This window comes from Lepisma saccharinum, chromosome 20, assembly GCF_977018435.1.
Source record: "Lepisma saccharinum chromosome 20, izLepSacc3.1, whole genome shotgun sequence".
Classification (NCBI taxonomy): Eukaryota; Metazoa; Arthropoda; class Insecta; order Zygentoma; family Lepismatidae; genus Lepisma; species Lepisma saccharinum.
Window position 1 is genome coordinate 37,904,114 of NC_139248.1, and position 25,013 is coordinate 37,929,126.

Below are 25,013 nucleotides of genomic sequence, written 5' to 3' on the forward strand. Positions count from 1 at the left end.
CAATTTTCTTCTACTATCCATTATATTTGTCAATTTTTGTGCTTTTTTTCACAACATTTTATGTTCTATAAGAGCCTGTGACCACAAGACAGGAGCCTGGGTTCGACTCTCAGGGTCGTTAATCTTTCGTGGGAATTTTCCCGTCAATATCCCTACATAAGTCGATCTGGGACACACTCTCAGCCTTTCATAAATGGGGGAAACCGCTAAGGGTAAAAGTCGCTCAACAGTGGTGCTATTATAGTCATAACATCTCCTACGTGCCTCATGGCACAGGGTAATGCGCAACCAAGAGCGGCGCCAGTGGGGTGCCAAGGGAAGCAACACTTAATTTTCTTCCTCGCCCCCATAAGCATCCCCTATCTGATTATAAAACAGTGCATAATAAGATGTATCAATCAAATAATAAAATACTATGTCCATCTTTTCAATACAGGGTGGCTCAATAAGTCACTTAACACCCTCAGTACAAGGCCACTGCGGCATGGAATGTGAAAATGGCGATGACCAATCATTGCCTGACCAAGGGGGAACCACATTGATGCCACCCACACGGTCGGCGGCCATCTTCATGTCCGCCATCTTGAATTCAATTCAACTTCAGAATTTTAAATGGGAAGGGGGTCGTTCGACATATCAAAATGGGCTAGAATTTCACGAGAAATGCAATGGTGAAGGTTTTTTCGGCGTATCTTTAACCAGTAAAAAGTTATGACTGAATTCTTGTACCAATTTGCTCCTTTTCGAGGTGTTAGAAAAAAGCATTAAAATTTGTTTAGCGCATCGGTAATGCATCGAGATCAAAGTGACGTCTAGGAAGAGAAGTTCGCATGCCATTGCACACGATTTTAATCGGATACATCCATGAAGAGCTGCACATTATAAATGGTTGTCGCGAACAATTTACAGTGTGACGCATCCATTGAATTAAAAGTCCTTCACAGTGACAAGGCTAATGCTTATGTTCAGAAGGAAGTTCATAAACAGAATATTCGATGCTTTTTATCTGATAACCAATTTTCGACAGATCAAAGCTGAATGGTTAGTGTTGGTAAGTTAATGGTGTGGCGTGCTGTGTTGAACACGATTGGTTAGTCAATTTTTCATCAACGGAACCTTAAATGCTTAGGGCTACTTCGATTTGTTAAATAAACAGGTTTTTTCATCCTTGCTTATGGAAGAAGGTACTTTTTACAGAGTTTTTTCAATAGGGAAGAACACCAGAACACTTATGGGAACGTTATGAACCTGTTTTTGTCCAAAGTTAGTTATCAGATGACAAGGGTCGAATATTTTGTTTATGAACTTCCTTCTGAACATAAACATTAGCCTTGTCACTGTGAAGGACTTTTAATTCAATGGAAGAGTCACACTGTAAATTGTTCGCGACAACCATTTATAATGTGCAGCTCTTCATGGATGTATCCGATTAAAATCGTGTGCAATGGCATGCGAACTTCTCTCCCTAGACGTCACTTTGATCTCGATGCATTACCGATGCGCTAAACAAATTTTAAGGCATTTTTCTAACACCTCGAAAAGGAGCAAATTGGTACAAGAATTCAGTCATAACTTTTTACTGGTTAAAGATACGTCGAAAAAACCTTCACCATTGCATTTCTCGTGAAATTCTAGCCCATTTTGATATGTCGAATGACCCCCTTCCCATTTAAAATTCTGAAGTTGAATTGAATTCAAGATGGCGGACATCAAGATGGCCGCCGACCGTGTGGGTGGCATCAATGTGGTTCCCCCTTGGCCAGGCAATGATTGGTCATCGCCATTTTCACATTCCATGCCGCAGTGGCCTTGTACTGAGGGTGTTAAGTGACTTATTAAGCCACCCTGTAGAATTATGTTAGTTTCCATTCTCATGTGCTTTCAATAAAACCTTTGGGTGGTGAAATTTTTTCGGACCAAACTGTATTTCTTTCATTTTGTTATTTGACTTTGCTTTTCTGCCACTTCAGGATTTTCGCAACGGTGAAGATTGGTAATGATTTGATGAACAGATGAGTCGGGGCAAAATTCGAGTTTCCATTAATTTGGTACCAATATTATGTTGAAAAACTGTACTTTGTGACAAGTATTTTAATATTCTGATTTAATTTTTGAAAATTTTAAACCAAAATTCTGGTAAAAGTTTCTAATAATCGTTGTGGAATAATCAGCAGTAGTGTTACAATTGTTAAGCATCGGTATCGCTGTGTGGAATAAATCCAAAGAGATATCCTAGGATTACTCCTACTTTTCTGCCAATCGCGACGATGTGGATAAATGATCATATGATGAAATTGGTGCAGGAACAGTAACAAAGAAACAATCAAGCCCAAGCCGGGTTTCGAAACCGGGACCCCTGGCATCGTAGCGCGCTGTGCCAACCACTCACCGACGGAGGTCTATATTTTATCAGTGCAGGGCCTCTCCGATGGCCCAGTGGTAGCGTCATCGCCTTATAATCAAGGGGTTCCGGGTTTGGTAACCGGTGGAGGCACATAGTGGTTTGGATCCCACTTTAAGCTGTAGGTCCAGTCCCGATTAGCCTTACTGTTCATAAAGTAGACTTGAAACACCAACTCAATCAATCAATCAATCAAAACCTTATCAGTGCAAGAAGTAAACTTAAAGTAACCTTTAATAATCTTTACTCTCAGTTACCATGTGATAGTGATACATCTTCTTATTACTTAATTTCACTCATCTCAGCCATCCGCTGCTAGATTCATGTGGAAACAAGAAATACATGTATGCATACAGGATAAAAAGGTTTAGTCTCCAGTTGAGAAGAAAAATACACATTATGGAGTTCGTTTGTTAGTCCATTTTATGCACAGGCTAATATATACTGGACCTACAGTTTAAAGTGGGATCGGAACCACTAAGTGTATACACTATAACAAATTTTAAAGTAATGGAAACAAGAAAAAAAAAGTCATTCGTTTTTTCCGAATGTTAAATGTTCGACATAACAACTGTTCGTTTGCAATATATTTCGTTGCTTCTTAAATTATTATTTCATCTTACAACAGATGTATCAGACAATTTATTGTTCTGTAACGAACGTTGGTGATGTATATAAAACAGGTATATAAATTAAAGCAATATTTGTTGTACAGAAACTTCTTGTGTTGTTTTCTTCTCTGTGTTTGAGTATGTTACGACCTTACTTATTTTGTAACTTTGCAATTCCATATTAAAAGAAAAATTGATATAGTGTTACCTCAAGTCCTTGTTAATGTCTATGATACTATATGTTGTGACGCAAATATGAACGCGCCAATCAAGGCGTTGTTGAACTAATGTATTAACCTTTCTGTAGCAATCTAATGAAGTCAGCTCGCTTAAGACAACGGACATTTATTATGATGTAAATATAGATTTGCCAATCAAAGATTATCAATGTTTGATGAACTAACCTAATTGTAATTAAATAATGGCGGAACATTTAAATTTGTATAATTCCAAAATGTAAGATTTTATCAACGTTAAAGAAAAAATTGTTAACTCAAATGAATATGTAAACTTTCTTTGTAAATTATTAATAGCCAAACTATGTACTTTTCAAATAACCTTCTGTTGTAATTTGGAATATTAATAAGAAATTACCTAAAGACAGGTGTTCGAGGCTGGAACTTCGGGTATAAATACGAAGCAGTTTGGTCTGTAAGGAGGCCTTTTCTGGTGTCAGTCTAGGAAGAAGTGAATAGGTGCAAGCCGCTCTTCTGTAAAACCTAGACTGGCCAAATAAGAACGGTCTAATCTAGGAAGAAGTGAATAGGTGTATGAAGCTCTTCTGTAAAACCTAGGTTAGCCGAATGGGATATAAGTTCCAATTTAGGAAGAAGTGAATAGGTGTTAGCCGCTCTTCTGTAAAAGCCTAAATTGGCCATCTCGGGTGATTACTCCAAGTCTAGGAAGAAGTGAATAGGTGTATGCCGCTCTTCTGTAAAACCTAGGTTTGGGCCACCCTAGTTTGACCTTTCTAGTAAGTTTCAAATTATCTATTAACTATTGATCTCCAAGTTCCAGTTGCGAGTTACCTAACCACTGGCTGTAAGTACTCAAGCAGTAAATAAACATTACATTAAAATTCACGACTTTGGTTGGATTTGTTCTGCACCTACTCTGAAGATAGGTTTCAGTGTAGACCCTTAGAGCCTCAATGCTTCCGGCTAAAGGAGTAAAGGGTGAGGAAAGTTACTAGGAACGTAACAAGTAACTAATTCTTTTAGCTACACAGACTGTAAGTTTAGTATGCATTCACGTCTGTTTGTTTACAGAGACTTATCACAAATTTGGTCGTAACATGAGATTACTCTGAAACATTACGATTTCTAATTCATCTCAATTCCTCGCCTGTGGCTGCCGACATTGTAGTACATTTGCATTTGTAAATACGCCTGGTGTTTACTAGTTGCTACCATGTTGCCGTTGACAGCTGAAAACGCAATTTTCCCTACGAACCGAAAACCCAAAGTTTCAAGTAACGTATCAGGTAGATCATTATGTTCGTCTGGCCTTGTTTTTTAATGTGACATGCGAGGCTGATGTTTGCACAAGACGATAGGCTCCAAGTCAGGCGTTACGTCTTGGTTTGCCGAAACGGATTTTTAATATTAATGTATATTGGATTTATGCTGGTTTCTGACGTGGCATGAATAATATAATATTACTACTATTTCCTTTCCTCTGTCTGGGTCTGCTTAGTCTCAAGGTCATATTTTTTACACAATTTCTGAAACTTTCCTTCTAAATTCCTTCCTCCAATTTGTTTGCTAGTATTTTTGTTTTACTTTATGGACAGATAGGCTAATCGGGACTGGACCTACAGTTTAAGGTTGGATTCGAACCATTGAGCAGTGTACCTCCATTGGGTATTGAACCCGGAACTACTTGATTTGAAGTTGACGACGTTACGAGTACGCGATCGAGGAGGCACTCTAACTTTTAAGATTTCGTCGGTGTCCTGGCACTTGAAGGATTTCTAAGGTACTCGTATTTCTAGATTCGAACCTGAGACTTCTCGACACGAGTTGACCATTTATCCACTAACTTATAATCTGTCCCGGGTATATCTGGAGCAAGCGAACGAAAGCAAGTCGCTGCGAAAGTTGTGACTCGAGCACGTGAACACGTGCAAGGGATTGGGATTGCGTGGAGGGGAAAACGCGGCAGTTGTACGCGGCCTTGCTCCCCAGGTTCATGGTATAGAGTATAACTACTTAAAATAAAATTCATTTGGATTGAAATATGAAGTGTCAACCACTTGGTTATTGCATCCAAAAATTTAGTTATTAATCCGTCTCGTCATGACAGAGAATCAGCATATAAAATCACTTGACTTTGAGATACTTCCTAAAGTATTTCAGCTGTCGTTTAAAAACTGTAATGGACAAAGGAAATAATATAATAGAATGATGAAAGAGATTTGCATCACGTTACATCTCCTTATCTCAGGAACTAGGTTGCTACAAAAATACTCCTTCGTCGTATCTGAGAAAACATAACGTTCTCGGATGATAAAAAAATATCGCGATCAGTGACCGATCGTATTGAGTGGTAGACTATCGATTTCGCCACAGATATTCACTGATTAGAGTCTCTGCCTAGGTGTCCCTTCATCAATTTCATCTCATTACTAGACGTCGGATTTTAGAGTTTCAACGTATTTTTTCGTTTGCAGGTATGTAAGAAATAAAAAGTAATGTCAGCGTTCCGTTACAAAAACGCTACGACTGATGAAGTTTTTTATGCCTAAAAAGCCTATTTCACTTGTTAGAACCTATTTTAGGTTCATGCGCCTAAATCAAGCCTTTTCTTAGGTTTTTATTAAAGGTTTTGCAGGATTTTTATGTCACACAGAGGCATTCGCTTTGTTTGGTCACGAAAAGATTCAATGACGAACGTGTCGATTTCCCTTCCTCCAAGTGCATGGTGATTTTTCAAAGCTCTAAACAGAGCAAAATGTCTGGTGCCACTGTTACCCGTACAATCCAAAATGGTCTGATCTGTGTGGTCTTGCTCACTTTTGCGTCACTTCGGTGCTTTGTGGCATTCACGCCTTGCAAACTAACATTTCAACATTGAAGTTTGCTGCACTGGCAATGTTCTTGTTGAAAGATTATTTTCAGCAAATAAAACGATCCTCGCAGACAAAATTGCGGAGTTTGACTGTGGATAACATGAAAAAAGATTTTTGCCTAACTATACGGCGGAGTGGATCTTAATAGAAAATTTCAAATGATAAGTTCTGCCATCGCCGTAGGGTTAGGCAACAGACATAACGTTATTGAAGATAGTGCGTACTTCAGGATATAGGTGCCCCATTTTCATTGCCGGGGACTATACCTAATCAGCATTTTTCAGGAATTTTGAACTATTTTAAGTTTCTTTGAACGTATTTCAAGATTTTTCAAGCCTAACTTAAGATTTTTAGGACCTATTTTAGGATTTTTAGAGCCTATTTTAGGAACGTAAAAACACACTTTTTAGATACTAAAAATCCGAGGTCTATTCATTAATCATCCTCATCGTTGCGATTAGACAGTGGTGGCGATTGGTTTCCAAAACCGGGGGGGGGGGGGGGGTGGCGGGGCAAGCTGGCAAAACTGGGCGGGCAAAGACAGTATATTTCCCTTTGTAGATAAGATTTAACGTAATGCGGGGACAAAAGTGGCGAAAAGTGGGGGACAACTGCCCCCCTCGCGCCCCCCTAATCTCCGCCACTGCAATGAGACTAAAGTGGCAGAAAACTAAGGATAAATAACAAAAGTAACCCATAAGAAACTATTCATTCATTCATTGTTTTCTGCCTAATTGGCAGGTTTTTCACTGCAATCTCCAGCTTTCCCTATTCTCCGCCTTACGCTTCGTAATAGCATATGACCCAGTTAATTTAATATCATCCATAAGCTGATATCTCTTTCTTCCACGGACTTTTCTTCCTTCAACCATTCCCTCCAAGGCATCTCTTAGCAGGCAGTTCCTTCTTAGACAGTGTCCTAACCAGTTTCTTTTCCTCTTCTTGGTCTCCAGTAATAGATCTTTTTCACCAACTCTTTTCAGTACGGCTTCGTTTCTTACCTTGTCCGTCTATTTTACACGCTCCATTTTTCGCCATGTCCACATATCAAAAGCTTCGAGTCGTTTCTCTTTATTTCTTCTCAACGTCCAGGTTTCTGCACCATATAGTGCTACACTCCACACGAAACATTTCACTAATCTCTTCCTTAGACCTATGTCCATGGGTCCACAAAAAACATTTTTGCTTCTATTGAAAGTTTCTTTTGCTATTGCGATTCTCATTTTCACTTCTTGTTTGCAGCTCATGTCACTGCTTATAGTGCATCCGAGGTACTTGAAGCTATCCACTTGCTGGATTCTTTCACTGTTTGCTCTCACATTAATATTCCTTGGTTTCCGTCCAATAACCATTGCCTTTGTCTTCTTTACATTAATCTTCATCCCATACTGCTCACAGCTGCTGTTTAACTCTTCTAACATACTATTTATGGTTATTTCATCCTCAGCGAATAATGCCATGTCATCAGCAAATCTTATGCAGTTTATTCTTCTTCCTCCCAATTTGACACCTCCTGTGCCCTGGAAGCAATTTTTCACTATATCTTCTAAATAGATATTAAACAAAGTAGGCGATAGGCAGCATCCTTGTCGTACTCCTCTTCCAATTTCACAGCCTTCTGTCATTTCATCTCCTGTTCTCACTTTAACTCGTTGATTCATGTATAAGTTGCTTAGAAGTCTCCTCTCTTTCCAATCTACCAGAATTTTCTTCAGAATTTCTGAAAGTTTAACCCAATTCACTCTATCAAAAGCTTTCTCCAGGTCTACAAATACTACAAACACCTCCTTTCCTTTCTCCAAATATCTTTCCCCAATGGTCCTCAGTAAACCAATTGCATCCCTTGTGCCTCTTCCTTTCCTGAAACCAAACTGTTCTTCCTCTAATTCACCACTGACCTTCGAGTATAGGCGTCTGTTCAGAATTCTTAGAAGAATTTTTGCCGAGTAAGATATCAAGCTGATTGTCTTGTACTCAGAACATTTTCTGGCATTGCTTTTCTTCTGCAAAGGTACCAAAACAGTCTCCGTGAAATCTTGTGGCCAATCCCCTTTCTCATAGATTTCATTGCATAAGTGTAGTATTTCTCTTTTTTCATCTCCCAGGCTTTTGATAAGTTCAACAGGAATTTCATCAGTGCCCGTTGCTTCCCCATTCCTCATTTCTTTGAGTGCTTACTCAAATTCTTCATTCAGGATATAGTATCCTTTCTCATCATCAGGCACGTCATCTTCATTTTCTACATTCAGACTGTCTGGGCGATTCTCTTTGTGGTAGAGCTCTTCAACGTACTTTCCTCACACATTCAATATTCCTTTTTTGTCTGTGATTTCACATCCTTCCTCGTCTTCTATCATCCACATTGTTTTCCATTTCTTCTTTTGGAAGCCCAAGCAGTTTACTTCACGATACATCAAGTCATACCTTCCTCTTTTTTCCAGTTCTTCAATTTCTTCACATTTTTGTTTCATCCATTGTTCTTTTGCCCTGTCAGTTTCTCTTCTTAGCTGGTTATTCAGTATCCTGTAATTATGTCTCCCCTCTTCTGTATTTACATTCTTCCATTTTCTATTGTAGGCAGTATATTATACTAATGGATTTTTTTTGTATGGAGATAGAGGTGGAATAAGGGGTGGATGTGAGTGGGTGTCTTCACGCGCCTGTGTTATCTTTTTGTGACGTAGGTGGCAGAAAATATTAACCTTGGGAATGAAATTCCTTTAATTTGATATTTTCATTCAAAACACCAATATTGATTTTCTTTTCAACAGGAGACCTATATTACAACATTACAGAATCGTTTTCACTGCTGGTCGTTCTTTCTTCAGTCGTGCGCAGAACAGATGCGCAGAGCATACCTTTTTTAAAATCCAAATACACACAGAAAACCGAATACATGAAATATATTTGTCAGAAACGTATCGATTGGTGCACTAAAGTGCATTGATTGGATTTTTGCAACTATGTATTTTTGTATGTCGTTTGTAGAGGTAACGACAAAGTGCATCATATGAGTCTTTTTATGTCGAACTGTACGTACTTTAATTCATTAATTGATGCGTATTATGATGCACCTTCCTGCATCGTTCTCGATAATGCACTCAAACATTTCGTCTGAGCTACAGACGTTGTGCATGGATTCGTTTCCAACTAGAGCTCTCGCCACGAAAACAGTCCAGTCAAGGTCACGCTACCCACCTACAGTGTGGCCAATGAGCAACAATTTCAACCGACGAAATCGACCGCATACGTACAACGCGCGAATGTCGACAGAGCAGCTTAGAAGAAGTGTGCAACCCTGGGGGCCAGGGGTGTGGAGGAGGCGAGGGGGAGCTCTGATCTTGACTGGACTCTTTTCGTGGAGGACTATAGAAAGAGAGAGGGAGAGAGAGAGATAGAGATAGTTGTATGTGTGTGTGTAGGTAAGTGAGTGACTATGGCTCTTGTCTGGCCTTATGGTGGCCGCCCTACATGCTGGCAAGGGAAGTGGGAAGCGGGGAAGCAACCTATTCAGCGCGATGAGAAAACAGCAGCTTTTAGAACGAGGTGCGCGGTGCACCTTCTTCCGCGACATCGTAACTATCCGCGCCACCGCTGTTATCTTGTTTTTCTGCTACGTATTCCCCGCTCCCCACTTCCCTTGCTACCATGTAGGCCACCCGTCGTAAGACTAGAGAAGAACCATATCAGACGCATGTTTTTCCTTCACCATAAACTTCTCTAGCTCGATGGTATGATGGTGTGATCTGAAGTATCGACCTTGTCAGTGAAACAGTATACTGGGTAGCTAACACGAATAGAATCGAGATTCCGTCCCAGCAGCTGTAACCGTAGGTTTAACATTAAAATACTTTCCTTCTATTCACGGTTAATCCACAGTCAACAGCAGTTAATGGAGAGCACAAAATATTTCTTTGCAATTACAAATAAATTAAAATTCAGCATGGAGAATCTTAAACCGCTCATTTCTTCATCTTTAGGAGAGTTCGTAAAATGAATAATGCACATTGTTTCGCAGGGGGTTCAAGAGAAACCAAAGTCCTTCAAGGCTTATGAGGAATTTCAGGAGTTTTGCTTCCAATCGCCCGTTGGAGGTTAATGGATTTTGTGCGTTGAGTTCTGCGAGGAATATGAAATAACGGAATTTGCCTGAGAGATCGAAAAGCTTTCGGTTAGTTACGAGAAGGAGGGCCATATTGAACTGCTGGAAAGGAACGAATAAGTCCTCCTTGTTTCTATAGAGTTTCTATAGATACGAGTCTAAAATGCAAATACAAGGTCACGAATTGGCAAGGGCTGTAGTGAAATAGAGAAGGGGAGGAGGTCGGAGAGAGAAATAGAAAGAAACTCAGGAAGAAGATGGAAAAGAAGAGAGGGAGAGAAATAGATATATAGAGGCAGGAAGGGAGAGGGATGGAGAGAGAGCATTACGATTGTAGCAAGGTAAAATAATTGGAAAACGGCCTCACCTATTGTGCTTTTTGTATACTTTGATCCTGTCTCATATCTTACATCAGTGCTTGTCATTTCTTTTCGTTTAAGATTTCTATCTTTCTTTCGCACTTTTTGATTAAAATTGAAATTACCTGCGTTTCACTGATTGATTGATGTGACTTATTTTTATTCGATTTTCTGCCGCTGTTGAGCAATCGCGAAGATGAAGATGCATGCCGACTTCCATTGGCGGAATGATTATCGCAGTTCGCTACGATGCCAGAAGTCACGGGTTTGAATCCAGGCCTGGGCATGTGCGTTCTTTTTTAGTGTTCCATCATCAATTTCATCATATCATCACTCGTCGCGATTAGATAAAAGTGGCAGAAAAGCGAAGCTAAATAAAAAAATAGATAAATCAAATCAAGCAATGTCATAAGATGAAATGAATGAGGGGACAATCACAAATGGACAACACACCACAAATATACCACAAATGATTACCACGGATGTGAGGTTGACACACGACAAGGGCACGCCCTTCCATTCACCTGTGTTCCACTAGTTTTGTTGAAATCATATTTTCAACTATGCAGGAATCACTGGTATAGGTACTGTCGTCAACATTGCACAACAACAGAGCTTGAAATAATGTGAACGAATGGAGTGAAGGTTTCTAGAATTGCTGATGCTATTGCACCGATGCACACTGAATGTGAAGTTGTGCCTAACTACCGGAAGGAAAGAATTGGCGATTGGCGGTTAAGTACTCATGCGATTTTATTGAGCAGCTGCAAGTTGCCTTTCACACCAATGACACCGACTGCAAGCTCAATAGTTAAGCAAGACTTCTCATTCAATTTTACTCAACGAAAGAGAACCAATGTTAACTGTTCAGGTTTTAATCGTTAAACAGTGTATTTTAGTGGGACTTGTAGCACGCCAGTGAAGCAACGTGTAAAGTTGGCAACACTGCCTCAAGACAGTCTAAGCGGGCAGCAGTGGAACATTCTACGAAGACGTGCGTGTGTGTTGCGGGAACACAATCTAGGTGTACTCGTTAGTTTGTGTATGTAATCATGTGTATTCTTCAAATATAGCATATACAAAAAAAAACGTCTACTGCATCCGTACGAAAATCAGTATGGTGAAACAGTTACGGCAATCGCAAACATTTATGGTCCTCCGTGCGGACGGATGCCATTGTGGACGTTATCAAGTGCGTAGTTTGTGATGTGAAAAACAGTCATTGCAGTAGTTATGTGCGTGTCGCTTCAAGAACACACTTTGTACATTCGGTTAGTATATTACTCACAGTGAACAGCAGCATTATTGTGTATTACATACATTGAACATAGCAGCATACGTATATTTCTCAGTACGGGAACTGAGAAAGTTGCATGAACATTTCGGGCGTGGCACATTTCGCGCGCAGTTCATTTCGTCGCGGCCAGCAATTCTTCTCGTGTTGCAGCCACTATCAACAATGGAGCTCCGAGCAGCCTTGTTGACGTCTGGAGTCGGGAGCAGCAATCAGCTGTACAAAGGTCAGTCATTTCTGCTAACACAACACCCACACAAGCTCAATTCCTTCCCTCTTGTTTCTTTCCCTTCCTTTTACAATGAATCAAGAAGCACGAAAGAAATTAACACGACAACGCGGAGTTGTAAAGGGGCAACTTACACGTTTGTTAGAATTCATTCAGAACTTTGAGGAAACTCAAAATATTGAGGAGGTGAAATGCCGTGCTCTGTATTTATCAGATGTTTGGGCAAAATTCAATGAAGTGCAAACACAACTGGAACTCGAAGACGACGAGTCAGAAGAACATGAAACTTACCGCATTGAAGTTGAAGAGTTGTACTTTCAAATAAAGGTCCAAATGCAAAACATAATTTCTAAACATGCTGCAATCAATAATCAGCGTCAAGAATCAGGTAATCAGAAATTTACAAATAAAGACTACCAGCTCAAGCTACCTTCGATTTCTCTTCCTACTTGTGATGGTAGTTACGACAAATGGTTAGGGTTTTCGGATACATTTGTAGCCTTAGTGCACAATAATGACACCTTATCTGCAATTCAGAAATTCCATTATTTGAAATCAGCTGTGAAGGGTCAGGCACTACGCTTAATCCAGAATTTGCCAATCACTGAAGGCAATTACACAATAGCTTGGGAACAGCTAGTTCAGCGCTATGAACACAAGAAGCTCATAGCGGCAACACACATAAAGGAACTCTTGCACATTCACTCAGTTAGTAGGGAAAATGCGTCAGATTTGCGTCACTTCGCAAATACCATTACAAGCAATCTTTCGGCATTAAAGGCATTACAGTTGTCGCAACCTTTAGAGGATGTAGTATTATTGCAGCACTTCGTATCTCAATTAGACATGCAAACAAGACGTGATTGGGAATTAACTCACACTGAGCAAGACTTCCCACCACTCTCAGAATTCTTTACGTTTCTCGAGCATAAATGTCAAGCACTAGAAACTATCAAACCGCAAGTAAGCCAGACACCTAGGGATAATAAATTCAGTGACGCAAGGACCAAACAAAACAAAACCACACACCAGTCACATTCATATTTGGCTTCTTCATCGAATGCATGTTTGTATTGTAAACAACAGCCTTCTCATTATCTATATGCATGCCCAGGTTTTCTCAGTGCAAATGTACATCAAAGGAGGCAGTGTGTGCGTGAAAACAAATTGTGTTGGAACTGTTTGAAGCCACATCGAAGCAGGGACTGTAAATCAGGCAATTGCAGAGCATGTTCACAGAAGCACAACACTTTGCTGCACGATGATCAACGGAAGCTCGGTGCTGTTCGAAGGGAAACACAAAACAGACACACCGACACCCAAGGCTCAGTGGCGGAGAGTGAGACTCACAATCGGGAGAATACGCAAGCATCATACTGCAGTTTCAAGACCAGACACACATCGCATGTTCTACTTTCAACTGCTTTGGTACAAGTGAAGGATAAGGACGGAAGATTGGTCACATGTCGTGCCTTACTAGATAATGGAAGTCAATCAAACATCGTAACGGAGGAAACCGTACAAAGACTGCGTATCAAGAAACAAAGGGCGTACATTCCAATTCATGGGATAAATAACTCAAAGTCGGAAACTCGCTTCAGTGTGAATGTGAACATTTCATCACTCGCGAATGACTTCTCAACTACAATCTCTTGTTCAGTTCTGCCAAAAATCACTGGAGATATGCCTGCAGAGCACATAAACTACGATACATGGGATATTCCAACGGACATCGCACTGGCAGACCCCACATTCAATAAACCTGGCAAGATAGACATTCTTTTGGGCGCAGGGATTTTCTACTCCATACTGAAACCAGAACGTCTAAGTAGAGAAGGCAATTACCCTGTTCTGCAAGATTCGCAACTTGGATGGATACTGGGTGGATCTATGCCTCAAGAATGCAACTCATCAATCACTGCATGTTTTGCAAGAACAGATGACAGTTTGGAAAAACAACTTGCACGCTTCTGGGAGTTGGAAGGAATAGAGTCACCACACAGATCTAAGGAAGAAGAGCTATGTGAAGAGCACTTTAAATTAAATACAACGCGTTCCGAATCTGGTCGTTTCATAGTACGTCTACTTTAAACGCCCAAATCATCCACAATTGGGAGATTCAACTCAGCAAGCCATGAGTAGACTGGAACAACTGGAGAGAAGATTGAAGAGGCAGCCAGCTCTGAGAGAAGATTACAATAACTTCATGAAGGAATACGAGAATTTAGGACACATGAGAAAGTTAGAATCAGACACAGTCAAGGATGACACACAAGTATTCTACATGCCTCATCATCCAGTATTCAAGCCAGACAGCAGCACAACGAAGACCAGAGTTGTCTATGATGCCAGCACCAAAACTACATCTGGAAACTCACTTAACGACATTTTACTAGCAGGTCCAATTCTGCAACAAGATCTGTACTCCATCATTCTACGATTTCGCACACACAGCATAGCATTCACGGCAGACACGGAGAAAATGTTCCGCCAAATTATGGTGCATGAAGATGACTTACCATTCCAGAGAATATTCTGGAGATACTCATCAGACAGCCCAGTAGACACTTATGAACTTTTAACGGTGACTTATGGCACAAAACCAGCTTCATTCCTCGCAACAGCGTGTACACAAATGCTAGCTGAACAGCAACAACACGTGTATCAGAATGGAGCAAGAGCTGTAAGGGAAGATATGTACATGGATGATTGTTTATCAGGCAGCGACAGTGTAGAGGATGCACTGAAATTACAACAAGAATTAATCCATCTTCTACGAAGCGGCGGTTTCAATCTTCGAAAATGGTGTTCTAACCATCCCGCACTTTTAGAGGCAGTACCTCATAGCCAGAGAGAAGTGCAGTTACCACTTCAGTTAGATAAGGATAAAGGTGTCAAAACTCTTGGTCTATTCTGGGATCCAGGCACAGACAAATTCTTAATCGCCAACAAGGCAGCATCAACATCTGCCCACGCAGCAGAAATAAGCAAAAGAAGAGTAACGTCAATAATCGCCTCGATATTCGATCCTCTTGGATTGGTCAGTCCTGTAGTCATCAGTTTCTACAACAGTTGTGGTTTCAACGCATCGATTGGGACGAGAGCTTACCACCGACGTTATTGCAGCAATGGTTGCAGTTGTATAGAAACCTACCACGCATCAATGATATACGAGTCAGTAGATTCATCTTGATTGAAGGAAAAATCAATGACATACAGCTTCATGGGTTCTGCGATGCCAGTACAAAGGCTTACGGTGCAGCAATCTACGTTAGGTCAACAAACAGAAGTGGTGATGTTGCAGCTAAACTTCTTTGCGCCAAATCAAGAGTGGCTCCAGTAAAACAGGTTACACTTCCACGTCTGGAACTATGTGGAGCAGTTTTACTTGCCAAATTAATGAAGAAAGTATTAGCGGTACTCAATCTTGCAATCAGTCAAGTATATTTTTGGACAGATTCGAAGATGGTCCTAGCATGGCTGTCATCGCCGCCAAACAAGTGGAAAACTTTTATCGCCAACAGGGTGGCACAAGTTCAAGATTCAACAAGTCCTTCACAATGGAGACACGTGTCATCACATGACAATCCTGCGGACCTTGTATCTCGAGGTGTAGAACCGGCCACATTGCAAGACAATACACTGTGGTGGAATGGACCCACATTCTTGAGTGAAGAATCTTCTTCATGGCCAAATTCTTCGTCACACGCAGAGAAAGAAGAAGTTACAGAAGAAAGAAAGGGGGTCACATCACTAGTCATTCAAGTTGCATCGACGACCTTCATCCACAAATTTTCGTCATTATCGAAACTAGTGAGAGTCATTGCCTATTACCAGCGTTTCATTCACAACACAAAGAATCGTGAGAACAAGAAAACAGAGCAGCTAACAGCAAACGATTTGAGACTCAGCCTGGCAGCAATAATCAACGCAACACAACAAGATGTTTTCAGAGAAGCATTCCAGGAGCTTCAACGCAATGGACAAGTGGCAAGGGATAGTCCATTAAGAAGTCTCTATCCATTCATAGACGAAAACAACATGCTTCGAGTAGGTGGGAGACTACAAAATGCTCAAATACCCTATGAGAGCAAACACCAACTCATATTGCCATCAGAGCATCATTTAACAAGACTCATTATACTAGCAGAGCATCAGAGATTACTTCACGCGGGCTCTCAGCTACTGTTGGCCTCACTTCGCCAAAAATACTGGATTCCGAGAGCAAGACAAGTCATCAGGAAGGTTATACATAATTGTTTACCTTGCTTCAAGCTAAAATCATCTGCGTCAGAGCAACAAATGGGTCAACTACCATCAACAAGACTTCAACCAGGTAGAGCATTCCTCAATGCAGGAGTGGATTATGCTGGTCCATTTAATGTGAAATCAGGAAATGCAAGAAGCAAGATTTCGAGAAAATGTTATGTAGCAGTCTTCGTCTGTCTCACTACAAAGGCTATACATCTAGAATTAGTCTCAGATCTAACATCATCTGCCTTTATCGCAGCTCTAAGGAGATTTACTTCAAGAAGGGGAAAATGTAGAAATTTATACAGCGATAATGGAACAAACTTCGTTGGAGCTTACAGAGAACTACAACAATTGCGTCAGCTGTTTGAGTCTCAAGAATTCAAGACTGAAATACACAAGTATGCAGCATCAGAAAAAATCATATGGCATTTCATACCTCCACATGCGCCCCATTTCAATGGCCTGCAGGAAGCAGCGGTAAAATCAATGAAATACCACTTAAGAAGAGCAGCTGGAAATCAGCACTTCACATTTGAAGAACTTTCAACTTTGCTTTGTCAAATCGAAGCCTGTTTAAATTCACGTCCTATCACTGCTATGTCCAATGACCCTACTGACAATAGTTATCTCACCCCAGGTCATTTCCTAACAGGTAGTCCTCTAACATCCTTTCCCGAGCTTGATGTGACACATATAGCAGAAAATCGTCTTGATCGGTGGCAACGGATTCAACGGATCTATCAACACATCTGGCAGCGGTGGTCCAGGGACTATCTCAACAACCTGCAGCAGAGAACGAAATGGACAACAACCAAACCCAATCTCCGACCAGGGATGCTGGTGCTAATGAAGGAAGACCATGTTCCACCCCTCACATGGAGGACTGGAGTCATCGAAGAGGTCTACACAGGATCTGATAAACTTGTGAGAGTAGTGAACGTTCGCACTACTCAGGGTACATTTAAAAGACCAATTCATAAACTTATCCCTTTTCCAACAGAGAAATAACTTGTTGTAGTGTTTTATGTTGATTTAATAAATCAAGGAGGGGGGAGAATGTTCAGGTTTTAATCGTTAATCAGTGTATTTTAGTGGGACTTGTAGCACGCCAGTGAAGCAACGTGTAAAGTTGGCAACACTGTCTCAAGACAGTCTCAGTGGGCAGCAGTGGAACATTCTACGAAGACGTGCGTGTGTGTTGCGGGAACACAATCTAGTTGTACTCGTTAGTTTGTGTATGTAATCATGTGTATTCTTCAAATATAGCATTTACAAAAAAAAAACGTCTACTGCATCCGTACGAAAATCAGTATGGTGAAACAGTTACGGCAATCGCAAACAGTTAACCTTATACCTCAATACCTTTTCTATCTCATTGCGATGGGCCAATTTGTTGTTTATTGAAATAGCCAACATGAGAATTTTTCACATCACAAATCAGTGATTAAGTCAAAGTATAAATCCGTTTTATGCTCCGACGGGATAACCAGGAGTGAACCTACAGTTTACAGTGGGATAGGAACAACCGCGCACCATTGGGTACTCTCAAAAATATTCAAGTGGTAATAATACAAAAGGTTCCAGAGTAACCAAATAACCCAACCCCCTTCAAAACTTGGCCCTGACCCAGTTAAAAGTTTGGAGATCTACTTGAAAAAGAAGACGGTTTCAAAAGCCAAAACAGGGCCTGGCCTTTGAGGGCTCCTGCGCCTTGGAGTGTTTAGTTGTTTAGTTAGGAATATAAATCATAGATTATTCGCTCAAAAATTACATTGGACTTTAAACAGAAACATTGCGTAACTATTAATGTGAAATATTGTATCATCTATCGCAATAAGATTTGTCATAACTTCTATCTTTGCTAAATGACTATCTGTATGCATAAAGTGCAGTGTGTTATCCTTTCGGGTTTCTCTTCTTGCTATCTGGAGTCTCTTGCTTGATGCTCACTTTTTACATGAATGATCTCCCTGACAGATTCTCATCTCTCCATATAAATGCATCGATCAGAACATTATTCATTAATCCTACAACTACTTGTTCATTCTCTTGAAAACGGTTCGAAAATGTGCCACCTTTCAAAGATCTTGGTGTTATCAATGAGCACATAACAGATGCTAAAAGCTAACGCCATGGAAACAGTCCAGTCAAGGTCACTCCTCTCACCTACATTGTTGCCAATAAGCAACAACTTCAACCGACGCAATCAACCGCATACGTACAACGCGCAATGTGTCGACTGAGCAGCTTAGAAGAAGTGTGGCAACCCTGGAGGACCAAGGGTATGGAGGAGGCAAGGGGAAGCTCCGATCTCGACTGAACTGTTTTCGTGGAGAGAGCAAAAAAAGAGCCATGCGTTTCCTTGACAAAAGTGTACATGCCCACTAGAATCCGAAACCAATCATCCAAACCTTTCAAATCTTTTATCTCCCCTTTTCTTGAATAATGCTCCTCTATCTGAACCATGGCTTCTAAAACTAATCTCTCCAGGATTGATTCTGTGCTCAGATCTTTAGATAGATAGAATACCTGAGACTACCTGCACGACCAACCCGCAACGTAAATCTCTTTCACAATCACATGAGTATGTTCTCCTTACACAATGATCTCTTTTCTACGGGTCCCCGAAATTATACGTATAATAACCTGCCTCCAAATGCTTATATTTTTTGGCCAGAACAGTTTCTAACAATCGGTAAAAAATATGTGTACCTAATAACTTTTCTTACTTTGTCATCTCGTTTTGTTTTTTTGTTTTCTTGATGTTGTTTCTTCCTACAGTCTCAGTATAAAGTGGACATCCAGTACTGAATCTGAAACTTCAAGTGAAAAAAAATATATATATATAATCTCGATACTATCGAAACCAGATACTCTCTAGGAGATATCACCTGTAATGTGTGATGACGGTACTGCTTGAGATAAAACCCGAAATAGTCTTAGTCTGCAAACCTGTTGTCACACACTCTCTCTGGGGGGGGGGGGGGGGGAGTGCGTGTTACCAACAGTAAAGAGTTATAAGATGTGTGGCGGGGTGTTTACAACAACTAATCGTTTCTGACTAAAAGTTCCTTGGCGAGAAGTAAACACTTCACGTAAACATTTTCATCGAAACGCTACCACTTCCATTATAAATTAAGTTCTATATTTGAGTTTCGTGGAATTCACGAAAGTTCACTTCTGATGTGGGTGTGAAAGAGAGAGTGAGAGTTTGAGGTGAATGTTAATTGCTAAACTTTAAACTCATTATCCTCTGAGAAAATCTGATTAAACTTTCTTACCCTTGAAATCAGTACCTTGCTGTTGTTTTGTTAGAAGTTCTATAAATAGTGGTCTCTTTATAGACTGAGATCCATAACCGGACGGATGGGAGATACTCCCGTGCAGGTATTTCCGTTGACTACGGATAGGAGATATTAATACACCATTTCTAGAAAATTACACACTATACTTCAATTCTGTGTTTCTTGTTCATTACCATACCTATAAGGAGATGCCATACCCGAATTAGAAAACAATACATCCATTGGTACTGTCAAAATTCTGGAAATTGTTTCCGCAAGCTGGCAACACTGTCGCTCTTGTACATTGCTATTATTTTTTCCATAAGAAGTATAAGCCTGCTCTCAACGAAACTTGCATAGATGTAGAAATGTACCACTGCTACATACTACATTTTCCATTCGCTTTGGCGTACTATGGGAGCCACAAGGTCGTGCCATTTTTTAAAGAAAAAACATAAAATTTCTTCTTCTTCTTTTAACACTCATTATTGGGAGGCACAATTTAACCTCCGCTAAAAGTCCTGTTTCTAAGAAAGAAAACAAAACCGATTTAATCTTTCTACGTTAATTCGTTCTCGAGCTACGAGCATTTTTATACATCACGACAAGTTTGAAAAACGCGCGCTTGAAAAGGTCTCGTCGGTAGAGGCTATCCAGGTGAGCGAGGTTCCGTTCGCTAAGCTTTTAGTCTCAGGATTTGTGAAGTATTAAAACTCACTTCACTACATATCAAGAGATCTATTTTTTTTTTCAAAAAAAGTAACGTAAATCAACAATAATGCTGGATTTGCATGAGTTGGAAGTTCGTTTTAATCGAGAGAACAGTGCCTCATTCGATGGATATACATATGCAGAAATTCGTATGTTTTTGATTTGGTTTTGTAATTTTCACACAAATGTAGTTTGAGGTGCGACCGTCCGGTCCTTCTCTCACTGCTGCAAGGATACGTCGATGTTGGGTAGTTGGTATGAAAGACGTAGATCTAGTCTCACATGGAAATGATCCAGGGAAAACTTTGCAGGCTACTATATCATGAATGTAGTCTGAAGACATGATTTGAGATATTACTTTTCTTAGTCCATTATTCTCTCGTTTCAATAATCCACAGGCCTTGTATTCAAGAGGTCCTGGGTTCGACATCCGGTGTATAGTGGTTCGGTTCGTATCCCACTTTAAACTTAGGCCGAGTCCCGATTAGCCTACCAGTGCAAGGTGACTTAAAACAACAACTCAAGAATATTCCACAAATAATTTAATAGGAAAGTTGATGATCTGTCTCTATTTGGTTCGTATGTTCCGTAGACAGTAGCGGCGATTGGGTTCCAAAACCGGAGAGGGCCAAGAGGCAAACACTGGGAGGAAAATACAGTAATTTTCCCTTTGTAGATAAGGTTTAGAATAGTGCGAGGTCAAAAATGGAGAAACGTGGGGGAAACTGCCCTCCATCGCCCCTCTGATCGCCGCCACTGTCTGGAGACATACTACATAGTGATAGGGATCCCAGTTTTAACAGTAAGTCTAGTCTCGATTAGCCTTCTGTGCATAAAGTGGACTTCAAACAAAAACTCAAACAATTTCGCCAGCATATCAGGCCTGGATATGAATATAGGCGTATAGGGGGTGTGGGGGTAACGCCCCACACTTTCTTGATCCGGTCATGAGTGGGGGTGGTGTGATCAGCATCACGCCCCTGACCGCCTTTACCCCCCAGGGTTTCCCCCACGTACCCATGTCATTCGACGCTGGGTGGGCGCCGGGGCCGCTTCCAACGTTAGAAAAGTAATTTTACTGATACAAATAATTAATTTTACTGATAGAAATAATTTTTAGCATCTTACTAGAGTGTCTGTTTACTAAAATTTGGTTTTCCTATTTAGTAACGTTTAGTGCTTATTGGTCCTCAACCTAGTTTTTAGTGATATTAAAGTCGTTGAAATTAAACTTCAAGAGTTTTCATTACGCAACACTAGTAATTCGAACTAATTATATTTCTCAGAATTTGAGCATGTTGGTCTGGAAGTAGAGTGAGGCCATTACTGTATGAATAAGGCGTGACGACAGAAAACTTGAGTGGATTTCAATCAAGGGACGTCGAAACTCTGCGCTCTTCATTCACAGGCGAATGAGCTGATATGCTCTTCCCCTGTGCTTCGGATCCTTGCCATTAATCTCGAGTCCAGACTCTGCAATGAAGATCACATCTAAAGGTACGAAGCGCCTCTGCCGTAAAATTTCACCACATTCTAGAACCTCCCAAATGTTCAAGGACGATGCGCAGACGGCGTGTTCGTTTTTAACAGGATGGAAGCTGATATCAGAAAATATTAGGGGTTCGCAGCCCTTTCCCCTTCGACAAATAGATAAATCATGTTGTATTGCAATCTTTCTAACTTAGCATCTGCTTGCGAGTTTTGTAAATAGTTTAGCCTAGTTCCGATGACGTCAGAGAATATTGACGTGCTTGAGTTTACACATCTTGTTACGCGGGTTATTGAATACAATGGGATTTTGTTAGTTGAAAGTATAAAGTATGGGATACGTTTGAATATTGTAGTTTAATTGTGAAAAGTTATGGTTTAGCACAAACATTCCGTATTATACCAATACTTTTGTGATTAATTGATTGATTTGGATTTTTTACTTCGTTTTTCTGCCAATTTAGGCTAATCGCGACGAAGAGGATGAATGATAATATGATGAAATTGATGAAGGGACTTTCACAAAGAACACCTATGTCAGGTAGGGATTGGAACCCAAGACCCCTGTCGTCGTAGCATTCTGTAATAAACACTACGCCACTAAAGTCGGCTATACAAATAACTATAGTGCACGGTAGTAAGTGTAATATACTTTTATAAACTACTAAAAATATGAATTTGTGTTTTATTTAGGAATGAATAGATATGTCCCGATACCGTGAGTGGCATCTAGCGTTGTTATCGAGTCTCATGTTCACATTTTCTTGTATTTTTAAACATAATGTTGTTTCTGTTAAAAAATAACGTCCCAGGGTACTAAACTTCATAACATACATTGGCATTCTTATTCATTTTGTATTTACCTAATTTTTCGTCGCTTTCTACCAACTCAGGCTCATAAACACAATGAGGATGACGGATGATTATGTGAAATTTATGAAGGAGTACTCACCAAGTTTGACTCATGGCTAGCCGGGTCTGGAACGCGGAGGTTTCAGGGAACAACTCAAATCGCTCGGCCACCACTCTAAAAGCGTTTTGCACACACGTCGATAAAATCGGTGTTGTCTCCGATCCCGATATCGTCAGCATCAGAAATCAACGGGAGTTAATGGCACCTACAGACGTGGTTCTGCATAATACATTTTCCGGAATTAAAAACGGTAGGTGGGTGTACAGTAGAAGGTTCCCTCGACAGTTGGCAGTTGAACCAAACCCCGGTGCGTCTCAGGTAATGAAAATGAGGACACAGAAATCCAGTCATAAAATTTAGCAGTGTGATAAAGGAATTTGATTTGCAAAGTGGAGGCAGGTCGCCATCTGTGCTTTCTCAGGCTTTGCCCATCACTTCATGCGCTCCCTTCAAAGTATCGGCGAGAACTCCGATTTTATAGGTTCGTGTGCAAAATTCGGTATCGATGTCATCAGCTGTAACGACTGTAGCAAGATATCGGCACGTGTGCAAGAGCTCTAAGTCTCTTTCCTAACTCGGACGTTTAGACAACACAGAAAACAAACCACATAAATCGACTCGAAACTCTAAAAGGAATTGCAAAGAGAGTTTTTTAAAAAACAAATTTGGAATGTTTTGAAAAGAGAGAAATTACCAAAACTGATTTTTTCGATACTGGCCACAGGTGCTTAAAGAAGACTGCTCCATGATTTCCTCTAGAAAAAATTGTCAAAAAATTAACGATTTTGAAATGTTTGTTACAAAACCATACGTAAATAACATAACTGATTGGTCTTATTAGCCCCTTAAAGAAATTGATAATTTTCGTTTTCATTAGTAACAGTAGGTATTAACACTTTCAAATTAAAAAAATGTAGATAAAAGAGAAAATTCAAAGAACGAACAAAATAATTTAAGAAAACATAATTTCATGTCAAGACATTGTTTTGATCACTGATGTGATTAGTCCAAATAAAATACAAACGTTACAACGGCCGTACTTGAATTCGTTATAATGCGATCGGATTTATTGAATTATGTTTTGAATTATTAACTTTTCCAATGACTTTTAATTTACAGTCACCGGCAAGAAAATTTGACACCTAATCCTGGAATACTTCCTTCCCTGCAATGCGTTGTGTAAGGCCTGCTTTAGACGACATCATTTTCCTTAGCATTTTTCGTAACATTTATGCCATGACCAAAATTCTACCGTGAAAAGTGAGAAATTTTATGGCATTTCAGATGCCATGACATATTTCATGGCATTTCTCAATGATAGGATCCGTACTATTTCCGTAGCATTTTTCGTAGCATAACAAATCAGAAGCGACCTCTACGTCACGAGTGCAGATGTAATGGCGGCCGCGTGAGATGTAAACAATGTATCACTTCACGTTTTTGAAAGACGATAACAATTCAACCGAGAGGAATAACGTTTCGTATTAAATGGTTTTAGGTACAAAAGATTTGCGCTGATTGAATACATACTTTACAGCGTTTTCTGTACACGTGTGGAAGAATATTTTAATTGTTTCAATTGTAAACACCGTGCACTCACCATAGATGGTGTAACTCGACGCGCCTTTCGTGCTGTAATCGCTAAAGCTAACCGAAATGCTCCATGAAAAGCTTTCGTGTAAAGTACTATAAGCGTTTTGGAAGCATTTACGCTAGCAACAATGTTAAAGGAAATGCTTTCATCTAAAGCCGGTCTAACGATACAGCGATAAGCATTTTTTCAATAGAAATCTCAGTTATTGCCGCAGCGTTAGGCAACACACATAACTCCATGAATGGAAGCAGGTATGTTTCCAGTTTTTTGTTCAAGTGACTGTACATAATAGTACCAATGATTTTCAATTACATATATAATTAAGTATATGTGCGTATTGTAGTACGAGATCGTACACCACCTTCAGATACACATTGGCAACTTCCTTCCACCCTGTTTCCATAAAACCAATTTTTCAAGAAAGTTTTTTTCTTTCGGGGTTAAAGTTGGAAACAGAAATAAGAAGTTGCTAACGTTTCATTTTGAGAAAGTGGGATGTCGAGGAACTTTCTTGGTTGTTTAATGGCTATCTTCGTGGCCCACTTGCGAGGCAGATGGGTTTTCCCAAGCACCCAGGGCAGCCTTTGTCGCTCCCACCGCAAACTGATGAGATAGGAACTGGACCAGCGGCGAGGTAGAGAAACGCTGAAAACGTTCGGATCACCAGAGTAACCGCGAAAGGGATTAACTGCGAACGTGAATT

The 25,013-nt window shown here is 40.2% G+C and overlaps 3 protein-coding genes across 3 annotated transcripts; all 3 read left to right on the forward strand.

Moving 5' to 3' along the window:
* The first annotated feature begins 12,138 nt into the window (after window positions 1–12,138).
* Window positions 12,139–14,157, forward strand: LOC146003428 (uncharacterized). Its single transcript, XM_083141712.1, has one exon. It carries the CDS (start codon window positions 12,139–12,141, stop codon window positions 14,155–14,157), a length of 2,019 nt encoding a protein of 672 aa, XP_082997838.1.
* A 43-nt stretch (window positions 14,158–14,200) lies between these two features.
* LOC146003429 (uncharacterized) lies at window positions 14,201–15,259 on the forward strand. Its single transcript, XM_083141713.1, has one exon. The coding sequence runs from the start codon at window positions 14,201–14,203 to the stop codon at window positions 15,257–15,259; it is 1,059 nt and encodes a 352-aa protein (XP_082997839.1).
* Window positions 15,260–15,531: 272 nt separating this feature from the next.
* LOC146003430 (uncharacterized) lies at window positions 15,532–17,328 on the forward strand. The gene has a single exon (XM_083141714.1). It carries the CDS (start codon window positions 15,532–15,534, stop codon window positions 17,326–17,328), a length of 1,797 nt encoding a protein of 598 aa, XP_082997840.1.
* The last annotated feature ends 7,685 nt before the right edge of the window (window positions 17,329–25,013 follow it).

What these genes read in the sequence shown, in the direction of transcription:
- LOC146003430 (XM_083141714.1), top strand. Translation starts at nt 15,532, where the DNA reads ATGGTCCTAGCATGGCTGTCATCGCCGCCAAACAAGTGGAAAACTTTT.
- LOC146003429 (XM_083141713.1), top strand. Translation starts at nt 14,201, where the DNA reads ATGAGTAGACTGGAACAACTGGAGAGAAGATTGAAGAGGCAGCCAGCT.
- LOC146003428 (XM_083141712.1), top strand. Translation starts at nt 12,139, where the DNA reads ATGAATCAAGAAGCACGAAAGAAATTAACACGACAACGCGGAGTTGTA.